This window comes from Pagrus major, chromosome 21 (genome assembly GCF_040436345.1).
Source record: "Pagrus major chromosome 21, Pma_NU_1.0".
NCBI classification, from domain to species: Eukaryota; Metazoa; Chordata; class Actinopteri; order Spariformes; family Sparidae; genus Pagrus; species Pagrus major.
The window spans coordinates 9,827,747-9,843,282 of NC_133235.1; the positions used below are offsets into that span (position 1 = coordinate 9,827,747).

At 41.6% G+C, this 15,536-nt stretch overlaps 2 protein-coding genes across 5 annotated transcripts; both read left to right on the top strand.

The window, feature by feature from the left end:
- The first annotated feature begins 2,788 nt into the window (after positions 1–2,788).
- Positions 2,789–7,956, top strand: LOC141016196 (uncharacterized). Its single transcript, XM_073490429.1, has 6 exons — positions 2,789–2,877; positions 3,958–4,038; positions 4,179–4,663; positions 4,932–5,007; positions 7,048–7,176; positions 7,287–7,956. Exons 1-6 carry the CDS (start codon positions 2,840–2,842, stop codon positions 7,681–7,683), a joined length of 1,206 nt encoding a protein of 401 aa, XP_073346530.1. The 5' UTR covers positions 2,789–2,839; the 3' UTR covers positions 7,684–7,956.
- A 2,218-nt stretch (positions 7,957–10,174) lies between these two features.
- LOC141016197 (C-X-C chemokine receptor type 4-like) lies at positions 10,175–14,039 on the top strand. 4 transcript variants are annotated; one of them, XM_073490430.1, is made up of 5 exons: positions 10,175–10,521; positions 12,129–12,418; positions 12,510–12,718; positions 12,826–13,109; positions 13,205–14,039. In XM_073490430.1, the coding sequence occupies exons 2-5, from the start codon at positions 12,404–12,406 to the stop codon at positions 13,798–13,800; spliced, it is 1,104 nt and encodes a 367-aa protein (XP_073346531.1). In that variant the 5' UTR covers positions 10,175–10,521; positions 12,129–12,403; the 3' UTR covers positions 13,801–14,039. The 4 variants fall into 4 exon arrangements, with proteins under 4 accessions (XP_073346531.1, XP_073346532.1, XP_073346533.1 ...); XM_073490431.1 differs by having other exon boundaries at positions 12,156–12,418; XM_073490432.1 differs by having other exon boundaries at positions 10,175–10,362.
- Positions 14,040–15,536: the final 1,497 nt, after the last annotated feature.

Consider the following 15,536-nt stretch of genomic DNA (forward strand, 5'->3'; position numbering starts at 1 on the left):
GTATTTGTTGAGTCATTTGTTTATTTGTTTATATACTGTATGTATATATATATTACGAAGCCCTAAAGGGCCATGCATTCATACATTTTATTTCCATGATAACGAGTTAATTTCATTTGTTTTCTCGAGATCTCGAGTTTTTATCTCGAAATAACAACTGCCGTTTTCCCGAGATAACGGGATAATTTTCTTGAGATCTCGAGATAACAAAACTTTGTTTTCCCGAGATAACGATAAAATTAATTTGAGATCTCGAGATAATGACTGTGATATGATAGGCCTGAGATTATGGAGACGCCCGGGACCTCGTAGCTGGTCAGCTATGCTGTTAATGACGACATCAGGCTCACTTAGATTGCGCCGCCAATATAGCTGAAGCCTTGCTAACCGTCTTTTTAGATTATGCACACTAATGTGTAATGTGTATATTATCTGAAATAGCAAGGCATAATGCTATTTCAGCCTGTGTCAGGCCTTGATTGAAAAGATATGTGACGTGGTGATCGATATGCTCCTGCTCCTCTGACATTGCTACACTGAATGATGTTTCCTGCAATGATTTAATATACTACACTATCGTTTTGTTTTCTCAAGATCTCAAATTAATTATATCCTTATCTCGGGAAAACAACATTTTGTTATCCTGAGATCTCGAGAAAATTATCCCGTTATCTCGGCAAAACGGCAGTTGTTATTTCGAGATAATAACTCGAGATCTTGAGAAAACAAATGAAATTAACTTGGTATCACGGGAAAACGGAGGAAATAAAATGTATGAATGAATGGCCCTTAATATATATATATGTATATATATATATATATATATATATATATATATATATATATATATATATATATATATATATATATATGTATATATATATATTCTTTTTTCTTTTTTTTTTTGCAGTTTTGGTCCTCCATAAGAACGCGCCCTCCCACCTCCCAACCCCCTTCAGCATACTCTGTTTGACTTGGAATTCCTCTGTGAATTAGCAGAGCTGGTGCGTTCAAAGTCCTCACTTAAATACAAGTGACAATAGCGGTCCTAGATTGCAGGCTAGAGGTTAGACATTACTGATATGGGACTTTTAGTGATACTGTTACTGTGTAATTTAATTTACTGCTATCCATACATAAAAGAAAGCACAATCACAGTTGCTACTGCATTTGGGGGAGAGTTCATCTAGGGAACCGGCTGTGTTTTGTCGAAGAGAAGAGATTTCTGGCTAAACTTGTTTTCTGGACACCCACAGATACAGCTGAGCCGGGTAACAAGCTGTAAGACATAGGTCTGACTAAGTTGTTGGTTATTGTTGTTGGAGTTTTCCCCTCTTGAAACATCAGTGTTTTGCAGCCAATTGCATTACTGACAGTAAACAGGAATGCCCTTTTCAGTTCAAATGTATATCTCCATGTGTAATGAATATGGTGTAAAGTAATAGTAGTTCCATTGGTCTGATCTTATTTAACACAACTAATTTTTAATTTGGACATTAATCCATACATTTAGGGATGGTCTCAAACTCCGTGTTTACTTGCACGAAATATTAGATACCATATTACCACGAGAAAGTATATCAAGTTCTTTAGAGTTCAAACCTCCTCAATTGGGTCCTGCATTCCCCTTTTCACAGCAGGTATATTGATTAGTAATAGTAGGGAAAATCATAGGTGTTATTACATTAACAATGGCTCTGTTTTATTGAAGTGACTCAGTGAGCCACAGCAGTATATCAGCATACACAATACCAGGATCCTGAAACTAAAGCAACTCAATGGAATGAATTCATTTTATTATTTACACCTGTGTTTTTTCAACTGTGATTAGACAAAATGTGCGTGTTTCACAAAATTACCACAACTGACATATAGAAACCTGGTGCCTGGTAGTATCCATGTTTGTCTATGACAGTTTATTACAGTTTTAACATATGGTGGTATGTGATTTACATGAGGATGAAGATGTCATTAGAATTTCCTTGTTTGAGAGTAGCCACAACAATTACACAAAAAGTGGAGGGGAAATGATCTACTTGTTAAGATTTATGTTTTTGTAATTATGACTTAACCTTTATGTAACCAAGTAAGTATGTAAGCAAGTCTCTTCTTTAGTTAAAGGGGCACTGCGTTGTTTTGAAGAAGAAATACAAACTCAGAATTGTAATATTTACAATATCAATGAAGTAACAATACAAACTCAGAAATATTTAGTTTTTCTATGACTGAATAAACAAGCTGTTGTCAGAGGAAAATAGGTCCCCAGAACACTGTTTGAAGCTAGAAAGGTGGCAGAGTCCGCCACATATAAAAAAAGTAAAACAGTTGTGTTGTCTTTTAAGGTCAGTTTGTTTATTCAGTTTATGGAGTCCTGAAAACAAAGAAATTGTGTTCGTTTGGTTTGTTTGTTTAGGCATAAAATCAGTGAAGATCTTTCTCTTCAGATTAAAACTTCTTCCTGAAAACATTTATTTTAACACATCAATATTAATTTACAACTTTCACATAAAGGAGACAGACGAGTCAAAACATTCTTCATCAAACATGTTTTGAGGCTTGTGTTTTGGATGTGATGTCTTCTAGCATTCAAACGTTTTGTCCACTTGGTGGCGTTATCACCGACTAGTTTTAAAATAAAAACAGTAGAAGAAGAATCCACGAGCTTCCCTCCCTTCCGCCCATGTCCCCCCCCGCGCGCGCATCTTCAAGCAAGTTATCCTCGAGCTCAACAAGGCAGCCCGAGGTCCGCGAGCTCACTGCGGCACCAGCGAGTTTACTAAAGTAAGCGCCTCTGTGTCTGCGGGGTTTAGCCAGATGTCAGTAAAAACAGTTAGCGGACATGTCATGTCACGGTAACGGTGAACGATATGAGACGAAGTAAGTTTTAAAGTCTTCGCCTAACGTTCGCTTACATGAGGGAAACTATCTCCGCGTTAATGTTGACCAGCAGCCTTCTGTCTGTTGTCTAGTTTAGTCCTGCTAGCTTAGCCGGGCGCTAAAACTCGCTAAACTACAACAATAGTTAACGGTTAACTACATTTTCGAGTCGGGTGTGCTGAAGTTATTGTTAGATAACCAATGTCAGGGTTTCAAAACAACACGGACCGATGGCCCCCAGGTTCATCGTCGTGTATCAGTTGTTTTGCGACTGATTTTAAGCTAGTTTGGAAATATTCACCATTAAATTGTTGGCTAACTAGCTAAACCATCAAGTATTGTGAGGGATCTGCGTCATTACCTGTTCTTCTGGAGAGGCCCTGTGTAGAAAACCTAGCTTAGTTGAAGAAATGTTATGATATCAGTTGATATTGTTCTCAGATCATGCTGAATCCTTTATAACTTAAACTGCGGTTTAATGAAAATTTACTGACACACAGCAAACCTGTGGGGAAAGTGGTGTTTCAGCATAGTACTGCTTGGTTTCTGTCTCATGGCAAAATACAGCTGTGTGCACTGCTACCACGATACATGCAGAGTTTACAGAGAGTGGTGTGAAAGGAAGGAGCCTATCCCAGACATAATGGTATCGCCATAGGTTGACTGATATGAAAATGTCTTTTATTTAGAGAATACAATGCAGAAAGAATGCTTGGAATCATTTATAATATTATATTTCCATGTATGTTTACATTTCAGTTAGTTTAGACAAAGTTTATTGTTGAATTGTTTATTATCCTGCCCTGTCACAAATATTTGTCACAAGAGTTTAATAGCCACATTTGAGTGATCATTGCAAAAACTGTGTGTATATCGGCCGATGTATCAACATCTACATTTTTTACTCCCTAAAATCAGGAGTGGCATTAGCCCCAAAAATGAGTCTTGGTCGATCTCTAATTAAGATCCATCGCAGAAACGGGAACAAGATAATTTTTCTAATACTGTGCTGTATTTAGTATTTTTCACTGTTTTTATAACCTGTCATTAAATTGTATTTTCTTGTCTTTAAACTTCCAGGCCTGCGACTGATGGCTGGTACGAGTCAGATGGCTTGGAGTCTTTCATTCTTACATCATCTTTAAGAGTAAAGTATTATAGGCAAGTCAGTATTAGATCTTTCTAAAATGTTTTCAGATTGTGATTTCACTTTAATAGTGAAATAAAATTAAGCCAGACGTCTTAGTGATTGCACCCACATAATGTATATTACAGGTATTCATTGTTTCTCTCTATCACAGGTCATTTGAGTATTGTCTCAAGTGGGAAATACCCATGTCTCCCAGGCGCTCCTCCAGAGAACCAAAGGCCCCCAAGAAGAGCTCCCAGAAAAGCGCCAGCCCTGTCACAGAGGTTCAGCCGCAGAGGTTGAAGGGTAAAAGGCCAAAGAGAGGGCTGAAGAAGGCCAAAGTTGATGACAGCGTAGCTAATCCAGATGAAGGGAGTGGCCGTGATATCCTCGACATCATCAACAGTACAAATGCTGCTAAACATGTTGCCAAGGAGGCGGAAGACAGGTTTGTAAATGTGACTGATGAAGGAGTGGATGAGTCGGATGAAGACAGGTACTCTGTTGCCAGCAGTGTAGCTTCTGGTCCTTCCCTCCTACACAACACCACTGCCAAGAAATGGAGGCCCTCGAAGGGAGAGTGCTCAGCCTGCCGGAAGCTCTATCAGAAGGCTAAGAGGATGAAAGCACCAATTAAAAATAAACTCTTAGACAATGGTGAGTGCACCAACAATGTAACGTCTGTGTGGGGAAATTGGGTCGTTGCTAATTCAGTACAGAGGAAAACCTCAATGTTTTTTTCCAAGGCCTGTGTCAGTATCGATTTCGCACTGGTGTTTTGAGGCTGAATAACTTCCACATTCACATGGTCTGTGCTCATCAATGGGTAGAGATGACTGCTAGCTGCGATCCAGCGGGTTAGTCTGCTGTCACTGCTCAGATGCATCCTAACAAGTCCAACCTCTCTTTCTGGCTTGTTCTTCAGATCCCAAGTCCCTGACATGTGACCAGTGGGTCCTGATCAAGACCTGGAGACCGAGGAGGCTGCCAAATGCAAGAGGGTAAGCCTGCATCTGTGTGTGTGGTTACCAGCTTTAAAGGGACAGTTTACCCCAAAATCAAAAACACATATGTTCCCTCTTATCTGTCCTGTAGTGCTATTTATCCATATCGATTGTTCAGGTGTGAGTAGTCTGCCTTTTCTCAAACAAGACAACGCTTGGTTTGTGGTGATCAAAGCGCCATAAAACATGCATATGAAAATCTCAACAGCAGTGTCTTTTTCTAGAAATCATGACCCAGTTACTCAAGATAATCCACAGATAGGAACTATTTTCTTTCTGTAGCACTATGCGCAAGGAAGCGTGCATCTACTCACTGATGACAGGCTTGCTACCTCAGCTAGCTAACATTAACATTCAGCCTGGTCACAAACACAAGCCTCTCGACCATGAGCAGGGTTCCCGCGGGGTCTTAAAAAGTCTTAAAAGCATTGAATTTATGAATTTGGAAATAATACCTTTAAAAGACTTGAAAAAGTCTTGAATTTTGATATCTGGGTCTTAAATTTTGTGCTGTATGCATGGATTAAAGTTCTCCGTCGCTACGACGGATTTCCGTCATTCAAACTTAACAGAGGCGACTTATGAGATCAATGTAGATCGGAGGAGAACTGTTGGCTGATTTTTATTGACAGATTGTCACACTCTACAGCCAATTATATCGTTAACAGTGTGTGCTCGCCTGACCAATGACAGTGTAGTGACCCACACAGGGCGGGATCTCAACACGGAGCGGCGCTAAAGTTTAGCTGCTTAGCTAGCAAGGACTCGTCGCACTGCTACGTTATCAACTGAGTTTAGTCAGCACGTGAGAACTCGTCTGACACGGAGAGTCTCCTGTTGTGTGCTACATGTGTGAAATAACAACTATAGTCTGGACTTTGTCTGCAGTGTATCTGTGTAAACGGCTTCATTCAGCTTCTCTCCCTCCCCTCTGGCACCGTGAGTTACAATGGTTACAGGAACGCCCTGAAACTTTATAATGATGATCAAAAAGAAGTTTTTGGTTAGTTTGGCTGAACAATATCATGAATGTTGCCTGATTGTAGCTCAATGCTGAAATCTTGTATTATAACATATAGAACAAAGCCTCAGAGCTTCTTTGATTATTAACAGTATGTTAGTGATGACAGAAAGGTGATAACTCGCCATCAGACTGACAAGGCTGCAAAAGTTGCTGCTTGTATGATGTATTTTTCTATTAAACGATAAGAGGCTCACTTTACACAATATTATTAATAATAATAATTAATGATGATGATGATGAGAAGAAGTAGAAAAATAGCTTACTGAAAAGTTCTATAGATGGTTGATTATTTGAAAGAGTAAAACTTGGCGACAGCTAATGGGGGGCAAGGTGACACCACCTCATCCCTTACATACCCACAGATTTCTGTATTTCTTTATTTATTTTATTTAACCAGTAAATCACATTAAGACATGTCTTTTGAGTACTGTGGACGTCTTTTGTTTGTTGAATAAATGAACACTCTGAAATTCAAGGATTTCATTCTTCTTTGCCGGTAGGGCCATGAAATAGGCAGAGAAATAGGTATTAATTTTTGATATGAATGGTCTTAAAAAGGTCTTAAATTTAACTTGAAGAAACCTGTAGGAACCCTGATGAGTAGATGCAGCTTCCCTCTGCGCAGTGATAGATTTGGTGGGTGCAGTTCAGTAGTAGGAAAATAGTTCCTACATGAAACTGCTCACAAAAAAGTCTGTGGATTATCTTGAATAAATGGGTCATGATTTTCTGGAAGGAGACATTGCAGTTGAGTTTTTCAAATGTAGTTTTTTGCCGCTAGTGCCATCTAGTTCCATTGTATTCGAGGGAGGAGAGACCTCTCTACAACCGTTATCTCCAAAACTCAGAAACTCACACCTAAACAATCTAGATGGATAAATAGTAGTATAGGTAAGAGAAAAAAATAATTATTTTGGATTTTGGGGTGAACTGTACTTTAAAGTATAAAACCAGGAGGATGGCAAATTCACATGCTGTCAGCAGATTTTAACAACACCTATCTTTTTTATCAGGAAGCTTATGGCCCATCTAAAACTGGTTGAGAAAAGACTCAAAGTCAAGAATGGTGCACAGCGAACTAACCAACATGCTGGGGAGGGCAAACCATCAGTCTGCTCGAGGGCGCACGCGTTCCTTCAGAGGTAATGTTCATCTTTACGCATAACACACATTCCCTGCAGTATCAAAGCAGATACTGTAAATAGACTGTTTACAACAAACACATCTTAAACATGCTGCGTTTTTGTTTTAGGAACCTTCGACAGTGTGTCAGAGTTCCAGTGAAAAAAGAGAGGAAGAAGAACAGGAGGAAGAGGACAAGAGATGATTCTGAGGGTCCTCGCGTCGCCAAGCAGCAGCGCCTCCACGGCAGCAATCACCGCCAGTACATCAGTAGTGACGACACCGATGACAACAGTCTTCACCTAGCCAGGGGTAGCAGTAGCAGTGCTGGTTTCGAGGGATTTAGTGATCAAGACATGGAGGACATGGAGATTGAGCATCTGATTCCCTCCAAAGTCCCCCTGGAAAAAACCACCAAGCCCAGAGAGGTCCCAACCAATAAGAAAGCACCAAAGAGGGGTGGGTTCAGAGATTTGCTTGCCCAGTTGCGCGGCAACAGCAGCATGGTCGTCAGAGAAACACGTTAGCGAGTTGACTCCCGACTTTTGTTTTTTAAGCCGCCAGGCTTTTACTTGTGATGTTCTCATTGATGTTTGGTGTTCTGAATACCAGTCTGTAAATACTTGTTGCCATTCATGTCGAGTTGTATATAACTTTTTACGGAAGTGAATGACGTGTAACTCTATTTGAGTTTGTTGGCAAAGTTCTGCTGCAGTTTGCTGCATGCTGTACTTGCATGCTATTTATTTTTTCTTAAATTTCAAAATGCCGTTTATTTAAAGTTTCATACAACAGCATAACTGAATAAATGTGTGTTTCTTTTACATTGATGCTGTTTTTAGCCATATTAGGGATGCACAATAATATCGGCACGTAGTGGTGTCACAATTTTGATTCTGAATAGAAAAGTAGTCAAAATGAGCTTTCAATTTTGATCATCAATTTCAAACGCAGTACCAATGATCCCCGATCCTGTGTGCAGCCGAAGGTAAAAAAGAACCCTCACTTCAGTCAATCAGTCTTTATTTGTATAGTGCCAATTCACAACGAAAGTCATCTCATGTCACTTTCCAAACTGAGCAGGTCTAGATGTAGGTCTCATGCTCTTCAATTAAAAGATTAAAAAATTACACAGCTGGAGATGAAGATGGTCAACTGGCTGGTACTTGAGGTAACTGTGACAGCATCGATGATATTGGGTTATTATTTCCTTCATTGATTTCTTTGGGAAGAGGTTCACTTCAGATTTGAGACTGAACCTTTTAACCAGCTGATTTTTGTCTTTTTTTCTTGAATTGTTTGAGTTTTAGTTGTAGTTATGGTATTTTGCGCAGTGAGTGTGCACGTTTTGAAAATTCAATTCAAAAAACTTTCGTTCCGGGGGGGGCAATTAAGGGCACATGGAGTAGTTGTACACAGACACAAGTCAGCACAGTACATAAGTCAGCATGTTAGTTACACAGACACAAACAAGTCAGCATGTTAGTTACACAGACATAAACAAGTCAATAAAATAGACTAAATAAACTAAAAACATATTTACAGTATTTACATGAGGTGCAAAGTAGCATTGAGGCAGGTTGGGTTGTGCATTAAGAGGCAGCAACAAGTTGGTGCAAAAGTGAAAAATGCCATAGAGAGGGAGGGGAAGTGGGAAATGCAGTGCATCAACAGGTTACTTATTGTCTGTTTCAGCAGGGGTGGATGGGAGTTTAGGAGCTGAACAGCCTTGGGAACAAAGGTTGCTCTCCTCTGTTCTGCAGCCCGGGCAGCAGAGCCGATGTCCCGAGGGGACCCACTCAGCTGCTGGGAACAGAGCGTGGGAGGGTTCCTGAAGGATCTTGCGCGCTGTCCCACAATGCACTGAAAAAAATGATTTTGTACTCACATGCAAAAAGTGAAGACAAGTTTAAGTGGCAGCAACGGTCTAATAGCAAATGATTGTATCATTTCCTCTTAGTATAACTATTAAGGTGTGTTGGAAAAACTACAACAACCATAAAGATTAGCATAGTATATACATTTTGTCATGGGTTTCGTGACACTGTATCTCTGCCCCTTCTTTATAAATAGAAAACACTGTTTACCAAGGATATAAAAGGATAAGTTTAATCAAAAATGAAAATTCAGTCAGTATCTCCTCACTCCAGCGCTGATGGAATGTATGGTGAAGTCCACGAAACATTTGTGGAGCTTTATAACAAAAAGGCATTGCAGCATTCTCCTAAACAACTGAAGTAAATGGAGACTTGTTATTTAAAAAAACAAAAAGCCAGAAGCCCTGAGATCCCAAGTTTGATTTGAAAAGACGTTATTTTCATCTTCAAGGCACGGTCAAGCTTGTGCACCTACTTCAGACGGTGTGCATGCTAACGCTTTAAGCTCAGCACCTATAGTGAATATTTCTGCTTAACATCTCCTCAAATCAATTCTGGGATCTCAGGGCTACCGGAGACATGAATTACGCCAGATGCTGTATGGGGTCATTTTATTTTATTTATTTAGTTGTTTGGTCCCCATCTACTTCAGTTGTTTAGGAGAACACGGCTGTTTTGCTGTGAATCTTCAGAAATGTTTTGTGGACTACACTTTGCCCTTTCAATGAATGAATAATTCCAGGTGGTGACTTGTTGAGAGGCGTTCTGTTAACATGGTAAAGAGATTAGATAGTTTAGTTTCTGAAGTATTCTCAAAGGGTATGTGCTGTGTAAGATCCTTTCTCAAAAAGCCCACATGGTGGCGCCACTTAATAGAGGAATCAGCACCCCTGTTACAGTATATCAGCCCTGTGCCATTCAGTGTACCTTCAAACAGAACACAGTTTGACTTGTCCTATCAGGGAGAAGTGCAGGCGTAATAAATAACATTAAAGATCATGAAGTGTCCCAGTGAAGGAGTAGGCTACGTGCAATAAGTAGAGCCAGGGTACCAGTGCACCTAAATGGAATTAATCCTTTAACGAATGTGATGAGTTACACCTGTGTTTTGTGCTCAGTGTCAGCTTTGGGGGAAAAAAAGCTATCAGCAGCAGAATCGATATTATTACTGTCAGTTCTGTTCCAATAAGCATGTTTACCATTTTATCTGGATACTTTTTGTGAGGTTAAACCAGGAATAGGTTGTTTTCTTTTTCCACATTTGAAGAGCTTTACACAGCAGTGTATTTTTGAGATGTCTGTGCTGATACCAGTGAATGTGGAGGAAGGGTGAGCAAAATGAGAAAGAGATAAGGAACTGAGGGTGTAGTCTTGGAGGTTTGACTGTGGTTTTTTGGGGGCTGCTACTGTTTACTTATGGGATTAATGTATCGGGAGAGGATGGGGACTTCCAGCCAGTGCCAAGCCAGGAAAAGTGTCTGCTGACAGGTATCACACACGTGGATGTGGTCTGTGGAGTTTAATTACAAGTTAACACACTGATTTCATTGAAATGTCATTCAAGTTAAATTGACAAATTAATAATTGAATTAAAAAATTTGAATCACAGAATTTAATATTTAACGTTGACGATACTGGTTCTGATTAATGACGAGTTGAATTAAAAGACTAACCTGTGTGCCACTCCTGTCAACACAGCATCTGGCCAATCGGAGCCCCAGCTGTCGCTCTGTGCTGCTGACACATCCTTAACCAAAACAGCCATGAAATGGAAACTGTGAGTGTTAAAGCAGGAAGCAAATGAATTGTGAGAGGGTACTTGATTTAAAGATACATTATGTAACATTTTGGCATTACATGTTTAAAAACAACTAGACTAGAGTTGTGTGCTAGCACTATCCCAAATGTTCCCGACATGTCCAAACTCAGAGATCCATTATTTTGTTCAAGGTAACGGTGTGTTTAATATGGCCACATGTAGCTTTAACTTCCAGGAGAGAGTCAGAGATGAGGAGGGATGTTAAACCTTTCATATATTACCTAACCAGTGAACATTTCTGCCTGAGTCACGTCAGATGGATTTTCATCAGCAATGGTGATTGTTTAACAATGAGAACAACTCCCACGATCCCTCACTGATCCCTCTCCCTCATGAATTTGCTACTTCATTTCAAAATTCAATTATTAATTCAGAATGAAGAAACACAATTCTGAATTTGCAACTTGAATTCCCTCTTTATATGCATCCTTTAAATTCAGTTTTGATTCATTAAAGGGGCACTATGTAGTTTTGGAGAAGAAATTCAAACTCAGAATTTTAATATTTACAATATCAATGAGGTGATAATACAAACTCAGAGATATTTATTTTTTCTATAACTTGAATAAGCAAGCTGTTCTCAGAGGAAAATAAGGTCCCCAGAACACTGTTTGAAAGTTAGAAAGGTGGCAGGGTCCGCCACATATAAAACTAGTATGAAATTGTGTTGTCCTTTAAGGTCAGTTTGTTTATTCAGTTTATTCAGTCATGAAAACAAAGAGAGTTTGTTTATTTAGTTTGTTTAGACATTAAAAAAAAAAATCAGTCAATGAAGATCTTTCTCTTCTGATTAAAACATCTTCCCCAAAACTACACTGTGCACCTTTAATTGAAATTGGTTGATTTGTTAATTAATTCTATCAAACTGTGTTAAAATCACATTCCACAATCGGGGAGTCCAGAGGGATGTGCTCCTGCTCGTACTGGTGTCGAAACATTGCTGTTATTCTGCTCTCAGAAAGGCGCCACACCAACATCACAAACACACACTCATGGTTCATTGGCAGTGAGAGATAAGAGGGAGTGTTACAGCTTTACCTTAGCTGATAATCATCTCCCATTCACTCGCAGAATACCACGTTCACATTCTGCGTCCCCCCTCTCTTATACATGTTCATACACATGCATCACATAAGACGGTGACGCAGATACAACAAGTCTGTTCACACTCCGTTGAAACTCCGAGTTGAAACTCCTGCTACTTGTCCTGATTCAACAGAGCGTGGAGTCCGCAGACAGATACGGTCACACATTACACATTGTCTGATTCTCATAGGTCGGCGGTCTTTCCTATTGCCAATAGATCCTGATTATCACAAACCAGAGGTCTCAGGGGCAAAACACTTCAAGCAGTGCATGCACACACACAGCACAGCATCCTGTGATAGAACCACTATCAGCACCTGACACCTCGAAAACAGGAAAAACGTATCAGCAGGAACACAGATGTGTTGGAGTGTTTGGAGGAGGAGCGTGGACACAGCTATATAAGCGCTGTCGGCAGAAACCTCAACTTCACTCCGCTGAGGAAGCAGAGGGACTGCCTCCGTCATGTCATACTATGAGGTAAGCATGTTCAAAATGTGTTTTGGATGTTTATGTCTTTCCTTCCTCACTCTGTGCCCCTCAATCACCATCCTCTAACATCTGTCTACAGCATATCGTCCTGGACTATGACTTTAATGACACGGGCTCTGGCTCTGGTTCTGGTGACCTGGGGGCAGATTTCGAGGAGCCCTGTGATGTGGAGCACATCATGACGGCTGACCTCCAGCAGGTCTTCTTGCCTGTGGTCTACGCGCTCATCTTCATCCTGGGCATCACCGGGAACGGCCTGGTCGTCATAGTGCTGGGCTGCCAACGCAGGTGAGAGATGAGTGGAGGGTTTTTGGTTGGTAAGCTTCCAGTGAATCTCTTTGCGTCCTTGATAAGAAGCAAAATGACTTGATTTGCTCTCCTGTGTTTGTGTGCAGGTCAAAGTGCAGCCTCACAGACCGGTATCGCCTCCACCTCTCAGCTGCTGATCTCCTCTTTGTTCTGGCGCTGCCCTTCTGGGCCGTGGACGCAGCCATGGCTGACTGGCGCTTTGGAGCAGCCACCTGCGTCGGCGTGCACGTTATCTACACCGTCAACCTGTACGGCAGCGTGCTCATCCTGGCCTTCATCAGCCTGGACCGCTACCTGGCAGTGGTCCGAGCCACGGACACCAACACTGGTGGACTGAGGCAGCTGCTGGCTCATAGACTGGTTTATGTGGGTGAGTGTCAGAAGGCTTTCTGTAGATCGACAGCTTTTTCTCTCTTCTTCTTCCTCCCACAGGCCCTTACTGTTCTTTATCTTCTCTCCCTGCAGGTGCCTGGCTCCCTGCTGGCCTCCTGGCGGTGCCCGACTTGATATTCGCCCGGACTCAGGAGGGAGGAGAAGGGGCCACTCTGTGTGGGAGATTCTACCCAGCAGACAATGCTCCTCTCTGGGTTGCAATCTTCCACCTGCAGCTGGTTCTGGTGGGTCTGGTGATCCCAGGCCTGGTCCTCCTGGTTTGCTACTGCGTCATCGTCACCAGGCTGACCCGAGGCCCTCTGGGGGGCCAGAGGCAGAAGCGGCGAGCCGTCAGGACCACCATCGCGTTGGTTCTCTGCTTCTTCGTGTGCTGGCTGCCATACGGAGCAGGCATCTCCGTGGACGCTCTGCTGCGTCTAGAGGTCCTGCCACGCGGCTGCGGCCTGGAGGCCGTCCTGGGCGTGTGGCTGGCGGTGGCCGAGCCCATGGCATTTGCACACTGCTGTCTGAACCCTCTGCTGTACGCCTTCCTGGGGGCCGGGTTCAAGAGCTCAGCCCGCAGAGCACTCACACTGAGCCGAGCCTCCAGTTTGAAGATTTTACCACGGAGACGTCCGGGGGCCTCCACGACCACAGAGTCCGAGTCCTCCAGTTTACATTCCAGCTAGTGTTGGCTTGAGCTGTATATATGTGTATATACTGTAAATACGTGTGTGTGTGTGTGTGTGTGTGTGTGTTTGAGGATGTTTACACAAAGTATCTGAGAGAGTAAGGAGCAGTCTGCTGGCCCACGACTTGTCTTCTCACTTTCTGGTTTCTTTGTAAATACTGTTATTAGGTTTGTTTTCAGTTCTGCTGTGTTTGTTGTCTACTGTTGCAGATGTTTGTAATAAAATATACCAAATAACCACATCGGTGAAAATGTTTTCTTTTCTCGTTTCTTGCTTCCTGGGTGAAACCACAGCTAATGCCACCATCACCACGTCTCCTCCTCAGTGGGAGACGCAGACATCATTTAGGCCCAAATTACACAAATAATTCTACAAGTCTGCTAATGAGGTGTTAAATGAAGATGAAGGCATTTCAGCTTTATCACAGTAAGCACATTTAAAAGGGACAGGAAAGGTGGAAAAGGAAAAACAATGAGCCAGAATCAAATCTATTTTTTATTCAACAGCTGCCAACTATTGTCCAAGGCTGCTTTTTGCAAATACTACCAGGTTGTTTGGTGTGAGATGGTGGTTTACAGATAAAAATTGTTTGACAAAAGTGTGAAAATCAGTTGGTATTGTGGGGCCTGTTCTCCTAATCTTTACCATCAGCCTGTCTCCCTCTGCACTGATTCAGAGTCACTCAGCCCCCCGCCATCTGAATCCACTGGTCCGCAGCATTTCATGGTTCTGTTGAGAAATGAAACTGTGCTTTTTGAAACGTGATGTGTGATGGCCAGGTGTATCTGAGTCACACGCTCCAGTGTGCGTGAGTGGATGTGTGTGTGTCAGTGTTTTGGGGGCAGCAGGTGAGATTTATGTTGATGATATAAACAGTTTGCTTCTTCTACGTAGAGAGATGGGAGCACGGGGGGGTCAGGAGGTCTATTTTTCCAGTGCTTTAATGCACTCACACACACACACAAAGTGCTTCCCACATACCCTACTTCCACTTGGAAGTGGAAGAAACAGAAGCTGGAAGTTTGTTGTGTGTCCTGTTTCCTGGAGGATGAAGAGGAGAGTTGTGAGAGAGGCTTAAAGGAAGAACACAGTAAGACGGATTGGCTGTGCATGAGTAACTGTCTGCATCAGTGTGACTGAATCCTGCCGTGTGTATATGTGGCTTTATAGATACAGACGTGTGTGTGTGAAATCAATATATTCAGTCAATGTTGGAAAAAACATTCTTATTACCTTTTTTATATTTGGCCCTCTCTCTCCCTGTCTCTCTCCGTCCTTCTCACACACACACAAACACACACATACACACACACACGTACACACCGTCACACACTTCTCTTCTATTCATAGTGTATTCAAAACAGGAAAGACTTCCTGCAGCTCATTTTAGGAAAAACAAGCAGCTAAAACAATCAAACAGCCAGAGCAGCTCTGCACTCAGCAACACAGAGAGCTGCGACAAAATAAATCAGTTTAACAACATGAGGAGCCTGTAGTGTGATGGTGATGTGTAAACAGACAGTAGATCTGTTAAGTGTTCAAAGTCACGATTGTTGTGAGCTCTTGTAAATGACACAAATACATTCATGACCCAATTATAGATTTTCCCATATTTTTATTCAAGTTTTGAGTCAGTTTCATGTTTTATCAAACCTTACACCAAACTTGAGCCTCCGAATAGAAGCACCAAAAACCAGTGTTGTAAAAAAAGTACCCAAAAGTCGTACTTGAGT

Coding starts and splice junctions, on each gene's coding strand:
- LOC141016196 (XM_073490429.1), top strand. CDS start 2,840: ATGTCATGTCACGGTAACGGTGAACGATATGAGACGAA. Junction 4,039..4,178: donor TTAAGAGTAAAGTATTATAG/GCAAGTCAGTAT, acceptor TCTCTATCACAG/GTCATTTGAGTATTGTCTCA. Junction 4,664..4,931: donor AAATAAACTCTTAGACAATG/GTGAGTGCACCA, acceptor CTTGTTCTTCAG/ATCCCAAGTCCCTGACATGT.
- LOC141016197 (XM_073490430.1), top strand. Junction 12,719..12,825: donor GTGCTGGGCTGCCAACGCAG/GTGAGAGATGAG, acceptor GTTTGTGTGCAG/GTCAAAGTGCAGCCTCACAG. Junction 13,110..13,204: donor TCATAGACTGGTTTATGTGG/GTGAGTGTCAGA, acceptor CTCTCCCTGCAG/GTGCCTGGCTCCCTGCTGGC.